Genomic DNA, 17266 nt, shown 5'->3' with positions numbered 1-17266 from the left:
CTCGCGGTCGTGCTACGCCGCCTGGACGGACCTCCGGTCATATTCCACCTGGGAGATGGCGAGGCGAAACTGATTCGTCCCATGTCGAGCTTTCAGAGCCATTCGCCCAACCGTCTAACTGCTGCTTAATCCAGGTGTGTGATCAGCTAGTACTGTAGCATTCAGCTAGCCAGCCTAGACTTGCTGGATGAGATCCATGATGATAAAGATGCCCGGGGTACGGTGGGTACGACGTCGAATCAGTCGCGTGTAACAATGGATGGATCTTCTCGAAGATCTACAAGCTTTTGGCGGAGCTCCTGTGGAGATTAGGACGCTCTCTTCAATTGAGATTGCGAGGGGGAATGAACACAAGTTAAGACCAGTGTTGCTCGTTGCGATATGCAGATATCACTCATTTTCGACCAGCTGGAACGAGTAGATCGTGGTTCGCCGTCCGTGTGCGCCGTGGGTCCGCTGATTGCCGCATACGTCAAGGGCAAGGAAAAGGGCGAAGCCTTTTTCCGGTGCGAAACTTTTGCAATTCGTCACAGCAGCAGACGGGCGGGCCATGACACAGGCAGCAATCACGCCGCACGAAAGCAACGTCCCATCCACCGGCACAACGCCGTGATGCCAACAGATTTCAATTCTTGCCCTAACCCATGCTTTTTGCGTGGTAAGAACATTATTAATGTTGTCATTCGGCGTGAAGAAAAACGTTCTGGCGTTCAGTTAGGCAAGAACTAGTTGTACAAGGGAATAAGATTGTGCAGAGAACAAAAACGTGAGGCAATAAAAAATTGTACAAAGGCATAAAATTGTAGAGAGAAAGAAAGGCCACACGAGGCAAGGAAAAGATTGTACAAAGGCATAAAATTGTACAGTACATAGAAAGAACGGCCATGCTGTAGTTTCAAGGGGAAAATAAATACACGCTTTATTGCTATTTGCAGTGTACACAACTACACATCAAAACTTACCACGCTTTGGATACCACAACCGCTGCAGCTTCAGCACTGTTCGAACGTAACACCCTGCAGAACCACCGAACCAAAGAAAGAAAAAAGAAAGAGTGGACTCCAAAATTCTTTTCAGGAATTCAAGAGGCCAGTGTGATCCAGATCACCCCCAAAAAGTGAACTAATATCAGCATCAAGTTGCACTTGCTTTCTCCTAAATACCTTGTAAACACGTTCAAAAACATCTGATTTCCTAGTATCGCCACTTCTTCGATTTCAATTGACTATAGATGAGCATATCTCGAGCACCATCAGATCTGCTTGAGCTTATCCTCAAGTGCCCACCGTTCAAATAAAAATGCAAGAGGCATGGTAGGAAGTGCTGAGCATTGCAGCGCCAACTACCTGGCATCACTCTGTAAGCAAGAGATTACCAGTGACCAATCTCACCGATCTGGAGTGCTGCTGTTACCTTGGTGACACATGCATTTCCGTTTGATGTATAGAGGTTATCGATTGAAGGCTTAAGGTTAAAGCCTTAACGGTACTTTGACTATGAATCATATCGGACCCCAGATGTGAAAGATGAGAAGAACCCAGCTGCTGGTCCAGGAAGAATGTCACTGAGCTTACCAACTTGGCCATCAGAGAGCATGGACCCCCATCTCGATGTGTTCTCCCCAAATTTGCTCCCAACCTGATAAAAGACATAGCATGGATATGTTTAGCAGAAGATCTCTATTTCATTAGGCAGAAATTCATATCTCAATTAAGTCAACGGACTTCATTAAAAGGAGATGACGAAACGTCTTAATTTGACTACGAAAAGAACTAAATACAGCATCTTTTCGATTCGCCTACCAAACTGACTAACGGAATTCAACCATACAGATAAGACTCAGTTGACTTGGTACAAATCGTATGTACTAGTGTAAGTCAAGAAACAAATCCATTTGCTGTCCATAATCAACCTGCCGTGTTTAGTTGAATTAACTCTATGTTACTTCCTACATGATTATTCAGAAAGATCTTTAGCCAAGCAGAATGAGTATTGACATATGAGACTACATTTAGGAGTTCCAATGCCACGCATCATCATTGGCTATTTTAACTTGAGCTTCTGCAGGGGAGGAATAAATAAAGTAATGAACATATGGTCGGCACTACTTACCTGAGTAACAAACGATTTGAGCAATGGAGCAGCACTTCCAAGACTTGCATCGTTATCATATTCTGATGAAGTAGATCTTTCTCCATTTGAATATGATTTCCAAGGGCTTCGAGATGTTGAATCATCAGATGGTGACTGTAGTGATGATTTGGGTGTTCTTGATGATAGAGCTGGGGCACTACAAAGTGGAAACGGTGAACAAGAAGCAGTTACAACTTTGAACCTAAGGACTAGTATCTTTGTTCATCACAAACAATCCTCGCAGGGCAAAAGAGGAACCCCCACGGTCCCACCGCAAGGACCCAAACCAACAATGAAAAACCTATAGCTAGGAAGAACCATTAAGCAATCCTACAGGCAGAAGGGAGATATTGGAAACATATCTTTGACAATGAATCATGTGTGTTTTGTCAAGTACTTAATTTCATCCAAGGGATTATGTGACTACCCAATATCTACTTAATTTTGCCATGAAGTAATGATTTACAACATGCATATGTGACTCCATGTGAGAGGAACATCAGGCAGCAGGTACATACCATACCAATGTCTGCTATTAATTTTTAGCAGACTAGTTTTTTGCAGATTGCTATTGAAAGCAGTTTCTACCAACACAGTTCAGTAACCCCATGTGACATTCTTAACAACAATAGAAGTGTTAACGACACTCTAGCATATAGGCATCGAAATTAACTATCACTAATTTCACATGCCGACATTCTTAACAACAATAGAAGTCTTAACGACACTCTAGCATATAGGCATTGAAATTAACTATTACTAATTCTACATACCATCAGATATTTTAAGGATAATAACACCATGACCTTGTCAAAAAATAACAACACTAAAACATGGATCATGCAACTAACAATTGTATGTTTACAGTTTAGACAGAATAATTATTACCTGATTGGTAGGTACTTGAATCTTGGAATCTGAGAGCACCTCATAATATTTGAATCTGTATTTGATTTTGTTGGTAACTTTTGTACTGTCCCAGTATACATGTGATTCAGTTGAACAAGGAAACCGAAAAGAACAACGCAACGCTTGTAAGACTGCTTCTCATTCTCCCACAAGTAAGATTCGTACCTGTTTCAAGCAAGGCATATGTTTCATTTGGGAAGATTACTGAGCAAGGTTTTCTAGTCTTTCGATCATGTGTAACGATGTAGAACTGAGAAATTACTTACGTAGCCCAGTCTATTGGATCCAGTCTCTGTGAAAATTGATCGATCAACTTATTTGTTTGCTCTATGGTAGCTGAATCTGCCTGGAATTGTGATTGTTTTCTCCTGAAGGAAGTCTTAGCCATGGTGCTTGGTGAAGAGTCCTGTTTTATCTGTGTTTCAGAAGGGTTGGAGGAAGAATTTTTGCCTCCTGATAGTACATCACCAATGAAACGCAAATCTAGCAGTATTTGCAGAACTCCTTTTTCTGAAACCTGTGAGTTGCCTAACTCGATAGAGACCAAAAAGTTTTTGTAGATTTTGATAACCTACAAAAGTTTAAGAAGTTAGGTCCAATCAACATTGGCTTTAATCGTATACTGCATTTTTCATACCCAAACTTCACCAATACAGCTAGAGATGGAAAGGTGTTAATACAAATACATGGATAACAATATATAAAAACAATATTAATTGGATAAAAATCAGGTACCAATTACGTCCCCACATCTCGTCATTGAAATATTGATGTCAGTTCAAAATAAGGCACCAAATCAAAATAAGTTCATGATATTAGATAGTCAATATACTATTTGTTTAGTATTGAGGGATCAGTCTAGGTACACAAGTTTCTATAGTAGAGATCACAGTGACCAACCAAATAAAGCTTGATCATTGGGGAATCAGATGAAATTAGACCTTTATTAAATTGTAAAAATTTAACAATTAGTATATGTTATAGTAATGAATGGTTGATGGAAGGCTTTGGGATTGCTTCTTAAAAAGTACTGTGTTGATATCATTATGGCATGAAAAGTATCTATGTGAGCTTCAAGATATGCCATGCTTAGCTTCCGGGCCAAGAAAATAATTGGGAAAAGTAGTTATAAAACTCAATAATCAGTTCTAACAAATACAAGTACAAGTTACTTGTTTTTTAAGCAGGTGCATGATAGAACAGCTTAGTTACAAGTAACCTGAAGAAGTCTCAGGTTCGTCGCTAGAAGTAATGAATTATCAGAACAACATCCCAGTGCTATGCATCTGGATAAATTGTTAATTACAAACATACCTTCTGTAGTAAGTCCCACGCAAAGTTATGCAATATAATTTTGTCCAGGACGTGCCCTCCAATTTTATGAATCTCCAGACATGCTTGGTAAAGAAATGATATAATGTATAGCGAAGGCATTGATGGGAGAGCTATTTGCATCTCCAAGGGGCCGTCGGTGGGTTGCTCTTGCTTGATGACTGTAACTTCCCATCCCTGACAAGGCAACCATACCATGTAATCAAAATAACAAGCACTCCATATATGCATGTAAATATATAGTCAAGAAAAGATGTTTCTCTTTGCATTAAAATAGCTTCACAGAACAATAGTGATGCTGAAATCTTCTAAACGAATGTAATCCCTGAATAGAAGAAGAATCCATTCCAAGTACAGTCAGAATATTTATTAGTGTCTAGAATTTTGGTTCCACTGACAAGGCAGAACCAAACTCCTCACAGTATGGCCACCCTTGTCCAATAGCCTCTGCAAATATGACAATGGTTCTTAACCGAAGACAAAATTTCTCCTATCTGTTCAGTCATGTCCAATAAGCCGCATAATTATTACAGGCAACCTAGCTAAATTTCCCCCAATAATAATTTGAATTGCATGACAAGCCAGAACTGAATACAACAGAGCGGTATATAGTAAGAAAGATCGAATGGTTTAGAACAGAAATGAAAATGTAAGGATGCTGAGGGTGTACCCTTAAAGCAGTTGATGAGGATAATGAATCATCACTATTAAGAGCGTATGAAAGAAGGTCTGATAATTCAGTAGACACCCATGTTATCCACAAAGTGTGAGCTGTAATGCATAGTGCCTTTAAAGTCTTATTGAGTTCATCAAGTCTGGGATTGGAGCTATCATCAGCACCAAACAAGGAAGCAGCAGCAGAAGCGATAGGTCTTCTGGGGCTGTCAGAAAATTGCCTTCCAGGACTGCTAGGGCTGTCTAATGTGTGCCTCCTGGGGGCAAAAGGCATTGAAGAATCAAAAGATGTTCTTGAATGTCTTGGCGTGGGTGATGATAACCTGGCAAATGCTGCACCACCAGAATCCTTTAGCCACTGCCTTGGGGAGCTTAGTATCAGGGGTACATGACTTGAATGATATCGCAACGCAAACAAGAGGCGGCCAATGAAGAGGGACCTCTCCACAATAATGGGTGCGGCAGGTATGCTGTTATCCTTCCTTTGGGTTCCCAATGAAGCAGAGAGCTTTCCGAGCTCTGCTTCTAATTTGTTCAGTATTTCTGAGATGGTCCTATAGCATTTCTCCTGGAGGTATGGCACTAATTCCTTCAATCTGGGCACTGAATTGTGTGACTCAACAAAGCTTAACAGGTCCTCCAGAATACTCTTGCATTTGTTGTCAATTGCATTCTTGATACGACTAACTTCTGGGCCAAAATATGATGTTAGGCAGCTATGGAAGTCATTCTCATCAGCAATCGGTTTCAGGTGTGCCAAAATTCCACCTTTCTTGATCTTAGATTCTGAGAACCATACGCTGCCACCAGTCGACGCTTTCCGCATATACAACAGGAAATCACCAGCATCCTTTGGATCAGCATTGGCACCAATAGCCTCCATCGATTCCATCACATTAACACTGCCACCCAAGCTATCAAATTCAGAATGCACAATGTCTTTCATCCGTCGCACAAATGCTTCCTCCACCCAGTCCTCAAAAATATCCTTCCCTTCCTTTAAGATTAACCCACGGATTTGATCCCATGGTGACTCAATCTCTGATCCAAATACACTCTTAAGCCACTGCTCCAAACTCCCTTCCAGTCCTTTCCTCTCATCTAGTGCCTCACGCATGAGCTTTTGCACCGAGCCAAGACCCTCCCCACTCTCAATGGCATCAACTAGTCTTTGAGCACCAGCAATCACACCAAAGATTTCATCACAACATTCCTTAAGCCAATCTGTACAGGTCCGCGCCACGGCCTCTGTCTCAAGTAGCACCATGGTAGCCTCAAGCCGATCCCAGTGTTCTCTCCACAATCGTGTCTCCTCGTCAGGGTCTGGAATGCCACCGAACAGTTGAGCAGGAGGAGGCGACTCAAGCACTGTCTTGTAGAACAGCGGCAAGTCGGTGAGTGCAGGCACAAATAATTGCCCGACATGGCCCAGGGTGACCCGAACGATCCGCGCGACATCGCAGAGCACGGAGGTGTAGGAGGAGGGATCCGAGGCTAGCGCGGCTAGAGCTTGGGAGATCCAGGTGCGGCGGGAGGAGAGCAGGAGGAGGAGCGCCTGGGACGGGGCGAGCGAAGGCGCATCGATTGCGGCTGCAGCTGCGAGCGCGTCCGCGTGGGCGGCTACAGGAAGGCGGCGGTCGGCGAGGCGTTCGCGCGCGCGCTGCGCGATCTGGGGCCGGAACGCCTCCACTAGCTGCGCCTGGTGCGCGAGCAGCGGGAACCGCGCTGCCGCCGCGGCGTCGCGAGAGAGCAAGCGGTGCACGACCTGCGCTCGCATGTACCGCCCCGCGGCCTCCAAGAGCATACCCTCGTCGAGCCGCCCCCAGATGTGCTCGGGCGTGTCGACCAGGTACTTGGCCCGTGCCGCGGCGGCGTATAGCCGCGCGCGCCCGCCGGACGGGGAGGGCGAGGCGGCGTTGGCGCTGGCACTTGGGGCCTCGGGGGGCGGCGAGAGCGACGAGAGGGACTCGGAGACGCGGGAGAGGTTGTCGGATATGGAGTCGGAGGACTGCTTGATGAGGAGGATGGAGTCGGCGGAGTCGAGGAGGTCGCGGTAGCTTCGGCCGACGAGCTGCCGGAGCTCCTCCTCCTTGGCGGAGATCTCGCGGCGGGTGGCGCTCTCCGCCGCGCGGATCTCCGCGATGCGCTTGGTGCGGAACAGATCCTCGGCGTCGGCCACGCCGCCGCCGGAAGCGGCCGCGGCGGGCATCGTGGCCGCGCTTGCCTTCGAACGCACGGCGAGATCCAGGAGGGGATCGGGATTCAGGAGGTGAGGGTGGGAGGGAGATTTGCTTACTGGAAGAAGATGCACGTTCGTTTCAGTTAGCAGTGTGGGCTTTGGGAGGGTGCAGGTGGACCGGTGGCGCGTTAGGTCTGTGGGGCCTTAATGTAAGTGAGCTAGGACATGGTGGACCAGGTGCTGGGAGCGACCTTGGTTTATGTTGGCGAGTCGGAGAATTGTGGGGCAGGTTGTCAGTGGGTGAGGTGGGTGTCTTTGTTCCGGTGAGCTGCTCGTTTGAAGCTTTGACGTTTCTGATTTCTGAAGCAGTTTCAGGATACCGAGGTCGTCTCGTGAAGTTTTTGGCTTCATCCTAAAGTCTTGTTAAAGAAACGTCACATTCTAAAGGCATCGAAGCATCGAATTCCCCCACTCCGTACTCTGAAACAAACTAGCATTGTAGGAGGAAAAACCTTAACGACCCTAATACTAAAAAAATCCCATTCAATCAAATTGGACTTATCTACTTGGATGCTCCACAGGATTTTGGGTGAATTTTAAGATATAAAAAACATGAGTGTTAGAAGTCCTATATGAAATTAACGTGTAGAAATACAATCTATAACGGCGTCGTATCTAATGTATCCGGCCTCATTCTGGACCCGTGCATCCGATACATTAGAACCGGCTGATTCTAATCGTGTGTGTTTGATTAGTCTTAGGAAATCTTGCAATTAGACGTCCGCTTACAGCCATCTAATTTTGCAAACCACTCCTAAACGCTTTTGGCAGGAATCAATCCATGTCTTCTCCCGCAAAGATCTCTCTGGTTCTCTCCACGGTGCTCGCCTTCGTCCCCACACTCAGCATTGCCGTCGCTGTCGCCTCGGAGCGATCCATCAGTCGCCGTCGCCCCAGAGCGATCGTCGCGCCCTATCCAGATCTCTGGCCAGACCCGCTCCCGTCCGCCTTCTCGCTGGGCCTGACGCCAAGGCCGCTGCCGGCCGCAACGTTACTACCACTTCGACTTCACAAACCAGACTCCTCCATTGCCCTTCCACCTGACGAAGCCGGCTTGCTACAGACATGCGTGAGCATAGCCCAACGTCCCTTGCAGAGCAGCAACAACCACATCCCTGAATTTTCCTTGTTCTTGTTTATGTATCCAGTGCTTGCAAATTGACCTCCTCCCAATTGTTACTTGTGGACTGCAATACTGTTTTTTGGATGTGTGTGTGTCTGGCATGTGAGTTCAGAATGACAAATGACCGTAAGTTGTTGCACGTGAAAGGAAATTTCAGATAGAAACAAATTCTTAATGCCTTCTTAGAATCTTACTGGGAATTGAGGTGTTTTTTAAGTAATGCATGATGTTCTGATGCTGCTAGTCTGATGTGTTTCTTGTAAGGATTTTGCAAGACGTTGCAGCCGGCGGCGGCCTTGGAGTCAAGCCCCAACGAGAAGACGGACGGGCGCTGGTCTGGTCAAAGATCTGGACAGGGCACGGCGATTGCTCCGGGGCGACGGCGACGGTGAGCATCGTGGACGTGGAGAGAACCAACGAGCTTTTTGCGGGAGAAGACATGGCGATTGATTCCTGCCAAAAGCCTTTAGGAGTGGTTTGCAAAGTTAGAGGGCTGGAAGCGGGCACCTAATTGCAAGATTTCTTAAGACTAAACAGACACACAAGATTAGAATCGGCCGGTTATAATGCATCGGATGCACGGATACAGAATGAGGCCGGATTCATAGGATACGGCGCCATCTATAAGTATTTCGTAGTCTTGTTCCTTGAATCCGAAGAACCTTCATGGAAAAATTCATATGAATTGAGAAGTTCTGAAATTCATATGATATGATATGATATTGATCCGAGTCCACATAGAACTAGTGTTAAACATGACCTAGACAACAGTTGTGAGTTTTAGAAGTACATTGGTCTTACTTCGAGGGGAGCCCACAAGTCAGTTGTCCTATTTGGATCCACCACTAGAGAAATAGGAAGCAAAATGTTTTACACTCACGGTTATTTACACAATTATATCCAAGGAGCAAGTTACAAAAGGAAAAATCTCCATATGCCTATGGAAAACCGTACCGAGTGAAAATTGGAAATACCGAGCGACAATTGGAAAGGATTATCATAGTCTATCATAATGTTAGATGTAACATTAGCATATACTATTTAGGAAAACTTGAAAACAGGCAACTAATTTTCTCCGGTACACTTTTCTAACAAACATGGTCAAGAAATATGAAAACTCGTTTGATACCATAAACTTTTATGCCCTATCGCAGGTGTCCAACTATCCAAGTATGTCTTGGTGTCAATGTTAGTATTAAGTGAAAATACGGTAATTAGTTTGTTGAGTTTTAGTATGGCAAAAGATCAACTTGGCTGTGTGTTTGGTGTTTAATTCTCCGGACTCATTTACTCACTATTATCCCATTATGTGCTAAATTTAGCATTTGATTCGACCCGTTCAATCCAAAGTGGTAACATGTGATTATATAGGAATCAATAGATGCCAGTTTGAAGCATATAAAAAACTATGCTGAGCTTGCCGAGAAAAATGCGTCTGCACCTTTGTTGGAGTAGATCATTGTGCCACAAACAAGTGCATACAGTGCATACACTCCAACCATTAGCTTTTGTAATCAGTGTCTTGGCGGTAAATTTTTGCTGCTGCAACAAATAATTGGGGAATATGGCGCGGTGGTTGGTCGAATCCTCTGTTGGGGATGTTAAACTCGATAATGATGCTACCTTCTCAGAGGATTCGCTGGATATGGTGGGGGCACTGGTGCAATATTGCGCGATGATAAGCGACAATTCATAACATCAAATGGTCACCTGCTTGCTTTGAATTTGGATGTAGAGGCTACCAAAGCTCGGGCACTATTCCATGGCCGGTTGCTCTGCTCAAAGCGTTGGCTGTTCAAGTGTGAAGAGTGACAGTAAACTCTGACAATGCTTTTTTATCAAGACGGACAATGGTAACTCAAGCTCTATACGATGGTTGTTATCACCTGCTTAGAGAGTTTGTGCACATCAAATTTGAACACTGTCCGAAAAAATCCAACAAATCTGCACACGGCATTGGTTGTTTTTCTCATGGGCAGTCTGGATAGATAATCCCCCTTATTTTGCTAAATGCTTCCCTCGTTAGTGACGTAACCTTACTTGAAGTTTAAAGGTTACTTTGATGTAAAAAAACATACTTCGTACTCCGTACTCCGTAACTAACACTCCAGCGTTAATAGTTTGACCATCAATCTTGGATTAAGACGATAGATTCATTCCTCACCAGACGACGTCCCAAGCCAACTCAAACTCCTCTTTCTTCTTCCACGAAACATCTCCGGATTTATTCCCCCAAAAAAAAACATCTCCGGATTTCCCAACACAACCCCTGGCCCACACGTCATCAACGCAGGACCGAATCGAACCACCCGCCCACCAGCGCCCGCCCCACTTCGGAGAACCGGAAGCCACCGCGTCGGCTCGGGCGGGGGCCGACAAACCCGAGTTTTACCCCCCACGTTGTATAAAAGATCCCCCACCGTCCCATCGGGTCTTTCGCGTCGCTCCCCACACGCGAGCGAGCCAAACACGCAAACGGAACGGGCCTCGTCTCGTCCTCCCTCCCCCCTTATCCTCTCCGGACCGGAGCCTCCCCTGCTTCCTCCCTCCCCCCGATGGCGTCCCTCACCACCACCACCTCCTCGCCCGCGGCTCTACCCGCCGCCCCCGCCGCCGCCGCGGCCTCGTCCGTCTCGCCCACGGCCGCCGCCTCCAAGCGGCCGCACCTCGCGGGCGACGACGCGCCGTGGCGCGTCGCGGCGACCGGCTCCGCCGGAATCCGCCCCGTCCCGCGCATCCACCACGCCCCCGTGCTCCGGGTACCCCAGGACCACTCCTCCGCCTACGCCCTCGCCCTTATGAAGGTAACCTTGCGGCCCGGCTTGGTTCAATTCCGGGTTGGTTTGATTGATCCGGTGGTTAGGTGCGGGAGGACTAATTTTGATCTCGCTCCGCAGCATCCGGATCCGATAGGAGTAGGGCTGGCCATGGAGGCGGTGGCAGAGGCAGCTGGGCCAGAGTGCATCGTGCCTGGCCAGCACGCGCCGCTGCGGCTTCTGGGGCTCAAGGTACAAATCCATCTGTTTCTCTCGCAGCATGTTAATTGTAACCCAATCGTTATGCATGCGTTATCGATGTAGATATTAGTTATTGAATGTTGGGATGTAGTTTGTGAGTCGATCTTCACATGATTTCTTAGTAGTTCCGCCCAATTCTGCATCGCGATCGGATTGTGTCGCCCAATTCTGCATCATGATTAGATTGTACCGCCCAATTCTGCATCGTTATTGGGTACTTTCGCTCCTCATGGATGGATATTTTGGTGCTTACGGTTGATCTCATTAATGATCGTTCGTTATTGATTGTGCTAAGCTTTGCTATTGGCCCAGGTTGTGTTGGTTGATCTTGTCGATTTCATAGTCACACTAATTACAAGAAAAAAAATACTTGTCACAAAGTATTCACAGAACTAGGAATCCGTTGCTTTGGCTGGAAAACTAGCCTATACCTACTGGTGATGATTGGCAACTTGTCATTTTATGGTTCATATTTTACAGTATCATTTATATCAAATAATAGAAATCACTGGGGATGATTACATTGGTTTGAGATTCATTCTTGACATGCATCTCATGGTACTTATGTTTATGTTAAAGTTTACGATGACTCTGATACTATATTTTGTTTCATCCTTTTGATGATTACTTGAAGCTTTTAATTGATTACTAAATAAATTGGCTTTCACACTTTGGTGAGTGAGTACTTCAGTTAGCTGTGGCTGTGACCTGTACGGTACTCTTGCTATACACATGAAGTTCATGGCTTTTATGCATGTATACCTTGTTGTTTCTGCACTCCCACAGTATCTGTATGATGCCAATTGTTGTTACAACTAAAGTCTCAACTAGACACTCAAATCCATTTGCTCATTTGAGATTTACTATATATTTTTATTCCAATGTAGGTTTGGCCCCTTGATATAGAGATGAAGTTCTTGGAACCATTTGGCCGGGAATTACATTCCATGAAGAAGGTACAACTTTATCTTGCGACTTTCTTTCCAGTTCTGTTGAGTCGTGAAATGTCTTCAACCAAACTTGAGTCTGTGAATACAACTTAATTTGCAACATGACCGGAGCCTTCAAGAAGGGACTTCGGTCGAGTGTATTGTCTGTGTAGTAAGACTTGTTACATAGCCATCTTGAAACTTTTTTTATACTGCGCTCTTGAAGATGGATATGTAGCTGTAAACGATGTTGGAGTCTCTTGGCACTACTGGCAATATTATTCTTGGGCCCATTAGTTCAAGAAGATCGAAACAACCATTGTCTACACTGGTCATACCTAAGGGGCACTTAGTTGGCCCTAGAATATTGAGAGTACAACAGTCTCCTATGTCTGTTACTGAGAGATGGTCAAATAAACACCTAAGCATCCGGTAGTTTCCTGTTCCACAATGAAAGATGGAAAACTTGGTGGTTTGATTCTTAATGTGTTGACCTATTATGACGAATTAGTTTATATACATGCATGACAGCCTGTGCAATGTTCTCCTGAACTTCTCTCTTAAATATATGTTTTCTTGTCGCTATTAGGAATTCTCAGTGGGCTCTAGTCCTCTAGATACTGGATCGGTGGATCCAGTGTGTAATGACCGAGCCATGTCCTTAAAAAGAAGGTGTTGGTGTTTGATCAGTGTAGACATCCTAACCATTGAAACTAACGCCCATAGTAGATTCAGCCAACCATAATCCACGCCGTTTCTGGTTTATGCACTTCCTAGTCCTCTTTGGCGGAAGAACTAAAGTAACTACCGCCATGAAGATGACCGCTACAGAGCGTATGGGATTGGAAAGTTGAATATAGGTTCGGTAGGTCGAGTGAGAGAGATGATAGATTGATTATCTTTCTTAATTGCATGTTTGGTATTTTATATATGTGGTGCTGCATATATAGGATGACTTAACCCCCTAAGTAATAATAATTCAAAAGGATACTTATCCAATCTCTTAACTCTAATCTTACCTCTTACCTTTTAAATAATTTTGCTGCCTATTTAAACAATACACCTTTTCTGTCGGTATACTGCCTACCAAATCTTTATTGTGACATCCACATTGTACATTAGCTTCAGAAGTAACATGCACATGTATGATCTATTTGTTGCTTTTGACATGCTTCTTCATCAAATACTAATGTCAAAGTTTCTTGTACCCATTTTGCAGTTCATGGACAAGTCATGCAGTGTCATGGACTCTTCTTCTATGGCACACAAGTAGGCGCATGCCAGAGTTGTTCCTTCCAGTACCTAGCTGATGTTGTACCCGCAGTGCTTGATGAAGTTACAAGACCATAAACATGCCAACTTAAAAGGTCCACGGACAGAAACATCATTCTTGAGTATCTTGAGTTGCATCACTTGATGGAACGGAGATATGGCATCGGGAACACATCAATGGTTAGCAAGTAACTTCGACAGTAAACTCTGTGTGGACCTTGCCCTCAGTTCGCACCAAGATAAATCCTCATCAACATGTAATGCATTTGTTATATTCATGACTCGTTGAATACAATACTGAGTTGGCAAGAGAACGAAAAAAATGATCCTACAAATCACCATTTGTTCTTGTTATCCTATGTTCTATGAGGTGGTGAACTCTTATCTGGATTTCTTTGAGTTCGCACTAGCAAGTCGCAATCCAGTGGGGATGCGATTGCGGGGTACCGTTGGCGAGTGCTAGGTTTCTTCAACCCACAAAATATCCGCGGAGTCTGCTCTTGGTATTTCTCATGTGGCTAAAGCGTGTGCGTAATCCTCCGATTGGAGGTCCCGTGTTGGATTGTCGGACTGCGACACGTAGAGCAATACAAGCCTGGAATCGTTTGCTTATGAAACAGGGCAAACAAGGGGAATGGCTGAAGTTATGGGTTGAATCAGATAGCATGCCACTGGCTGGTCACGCGAGTTTAGTCCATCTAGATCATACTTCCAAGGAGCGATGCTCCTCCTACGCACGGAACACCACGGGAAAGCTTCACCCAGACATCGATCGATCTCAAATGGGCATACCTGCCTTGGAACTAATTAAAGTCCCGTTGTAGTTTCCCATTTGTAGAGCTCAGTTTCTTTCTATGGATGCGAAAACACGCCATGATGCCACATGCCGAAGAAGCACGACGGTCCTAGTCATGATCGTGCCCGATCCATGTGGTCCGGTGGACCGTCACTTGTGGTGCGTTCCGTCTTCTGTGCACGCCGGCTCGGGACCATGCTAGTAGACAACAAATGGGTACCGCACCGGCGTATCTCAGCAGCATATCCTCGTTTTGGAACTCCGGAGAGGTCGCAGAATGAGATTACTCCCTGTGGGGCGTGCGCACGCGGCTCTCTCCCACTTGCCGCCCGCGCGATGGAAGCGAAGACTCTGCAAGCGGGACAAGTTGTATTATACGCACACGCATACACAAGACTGTTTTGGTCTACGGGTGGTGAACTGGTGATCCCACGTTTCGGATCTAAGATGCCCTCTCATATCGGGCAAACATATAAAATGTAAATTTTTGGTGAAATCTTATCACTTTTACTTGTATGAGGTCGATGGACACTACTGATTAATCTATCTAGTGTATATATGATTTCTTTCTTTCTTCAGTGCACTGTTTTTCTACTTCCACGGTTCACAAAAGTGTATTGCATTTTCTCGGACACTACTGATTAATCTATCTAGTGTATATATGATTTATTTATTTCTTCAGTACACTGTTTTTCTACTTCCATGGGTTCACAAATGTGTATTGCATTTTCACACTATTAATTGTATATCACATTTTTTTATTGATGTATGTTCGACTTTTTTTTCTAATGCGTCCTACATTTTCCGTCTGTTATGTGTTGTACTTATGGACGGTTGAGTACACACTCTTTTGCTCTCATCTATTGCATTTTCTTGGCATGATACACTTGTTACCGAGTGTTTACTACACTTTTCACTTGATGCCTATAATGTGTAACATATTTTTTGTCATCTTATTTGAATGTCTGTGACGACTTGAATCCTAACATGATACACTTATTACCGAGTGTTTACTACACTTTTCACCTGATGCCTATAATGCGTACCACACTTTTTGCTATCTTATTTGAATGTCTATGTCGACTTGAATCCTATCATGATACACTTAATAGTTATATCATGATACACTTAATAGTTATTATCTAGTGTTATTACACCTTTTCACCTGATGCATATAATGTGTACCACACTTTTTTTGCCATATTATTTGAATGTCTATGGCGACTTGAATCGTGGCACGATACACTTATTACCGAGTGTTTACTACACTTTTCATCTGATGTCTATAATGCGCATTTTTTGCAATCTTATTTGAATGTCTATTGCAACTTGATTCCTGGCATGATACACTTATTATCGAGTGTTTACTACACTTTTAACCTGATGCCTATAATGTGTACCGCATTTTTCGCCATCTTATTTGAATGTATATGGCGACTGGCGACTTGAATCGTGGCCTGATACACTTATTAGCGAGTGTTTACTACACTCTTCACCTGATGCCTATAATGTGTACCACACTTTTTGCCATCTTATTTGAATGTCTATGGTGACTTGAATCGTAGCATGATACACTTATTAGTTATTATCGAGTGTTTACTACACTTTTTCACCTGATGCCTATAATGTGTACCACACTTTTTTGCCATCTTATTTGAATGTCTATGGTGACTTGAATCTTGCCATGATACACTTATTACTGAGTGTTTACTACACTTTTCACCTGATGGCTATAATGTGTACTTCACCTTTTGCCATCTTATTTAAATGTCTATGGCAACTTGAATCCTGGCATGATAAACTTATTATCGAGTGTTTTACTACACTTTTAACCTAATGGTTATAATGTGTACTGCACTTTTCGCCATCTTATTTGAATGTCTATGGTGACCTGAATCATAGTCTGATACACTTATTACTGAGTGTTTACTACACTTTTTCACCTGATGCTATAATGTGTACCACACTTTTTGCCATCTTATTTTAATGTCTATGGCAACTTGAATCCTGACATGATATACTTATTATTGAGTGTTTACTACACTTTTAACCTGATGCCTATAATGCGTACCACACTTTTCGCCATCATATTTGAATGTCTATGGCGACTTGAATTGTAGCCTGATACACTTATTACCGAGTGTTTACTACACTTTACACATGATGCACAGTGTCTGCTGCACTTTTTGTGAATGCCCCCTAGTTTTAAGGTTTGTATCCCTCCCTTTCCTAAACGCTTTTTGACATAATCGATCTCTCCTTGATCTTGAGCTGCCATGCTGCTTTTGTCAATGTTGTTGGCATTGGTGAACCTCACCATTCCTCTCCCGCCCCTCCACCGCGGTTTCTCCTTGCTTCTTTTGTCTCTCGATCAACACTACCAACAACTCCGTTCCCCTTCGTCTCTGATAGCTACTGCACGTATTGTTCTCTAATTTCCAACTTGGTAATTTCATGCTTGTCACAAAAATGCATATGCTTCAGCTAGGACATATTTCTTTCTATTTCTCCTTAGATCATTCAAGGAACTTTTGGTTGACTTCACAATGTCTTGATCCTTCCTTTGTAGAGCCAATGGCATTGTGTTTGTGATGCCGAATCGCATTGCTGCAACATCTCACAGTTGCTATTTCTAACATGTGTCCCATCCCTCTAAGATTACAGATTAATCTGCTGAACAATTGATAATCCCTGAATTAAGAATACAAAGACAATTATTCGATGCTTCTTTGCCCTTTAAAAAAATATGAAAAATTAAAATTAATTAAAGGTCCCTGGTCCCTGGCTACTCCCAGCTCCCTTGTGATCTTGTCCCCTCCCAAATCCGTCCCACTTGGCCGT

The 17266-nt window shown here is 44.2% G+C and overlaps 2 protein-coding genes across 2 annotated transcripts; one reads left to right on the top strand and one right to left on the bottom strand.

Annotated features, from left to right (window-relative positions):
* Window positions 1–800: 800 nt before the first annotated feature.
* Window positions 801–7349, bottom strand: LOC100844755 (conserved oligomeric Golgi complex subunit 1). Its single transcript, XM_003564296.4, has 6 exons — window positions 5045–7349; window positions 4357–4551; window positions 3309–3613; window positions 3022–3207; window positions 2113–2290; window positions 801–1638 (listed from the first exon to the last, which is right to left on the bottom strand). Exons 1-6 carry the CDS (start codon window positions 7256–7258, stop codon window positions 1495–1497), a joined length of 3222 nt encoding a protein of 1073 aa, XP_003564344.1. The 5' UTR covers window positions 7259–7349; the 3' UTR covers window positions 801–1494.
* Window positions 7350–10830: 3481 nt separating this feature from the next.
* Window positions 10831–13983, top strand: LOC100844447. The gene is made up of 4 exons (XM_003564295.4): window positions 10831–11215; window positions 11309–11419; window positions 12316–12384; window positions 13577–13983. The coding sequence occupies exons 1-4, from the start codon at window positions 10967–10969 to the stop codon at window positions 13628–13630; spliced, it is 483 nt and encodes a 160-aa protein (XP_003564343.1). The 5' UTR covers window positions 10831–10966; the 3' UTR covers window positions 13631–13983.
* The last annotated feature ends 3283 nt before the right edge of the window (window positions 13984–17266 follow it).

This window comes from Brachypodium distachyon, chromosome 2 (genome assembly GCF_000005505.3).
Source record: "Brachypodium distachyon strain Bd21 chromosome 2, Brachypodium_distachyon_v3.0, whole genome shotgun sequence".
NCBI lineage: Eukaryota > Viridiplantae > Streptophyta > Magnoliopsida > Poales > Poaceae > Brachypodium > Brachypodium distachyon.
Note: the sequence above shows the minus strand (reverse complement) of the source record. Positions and strands in the feature narration are given on the sequence as shown.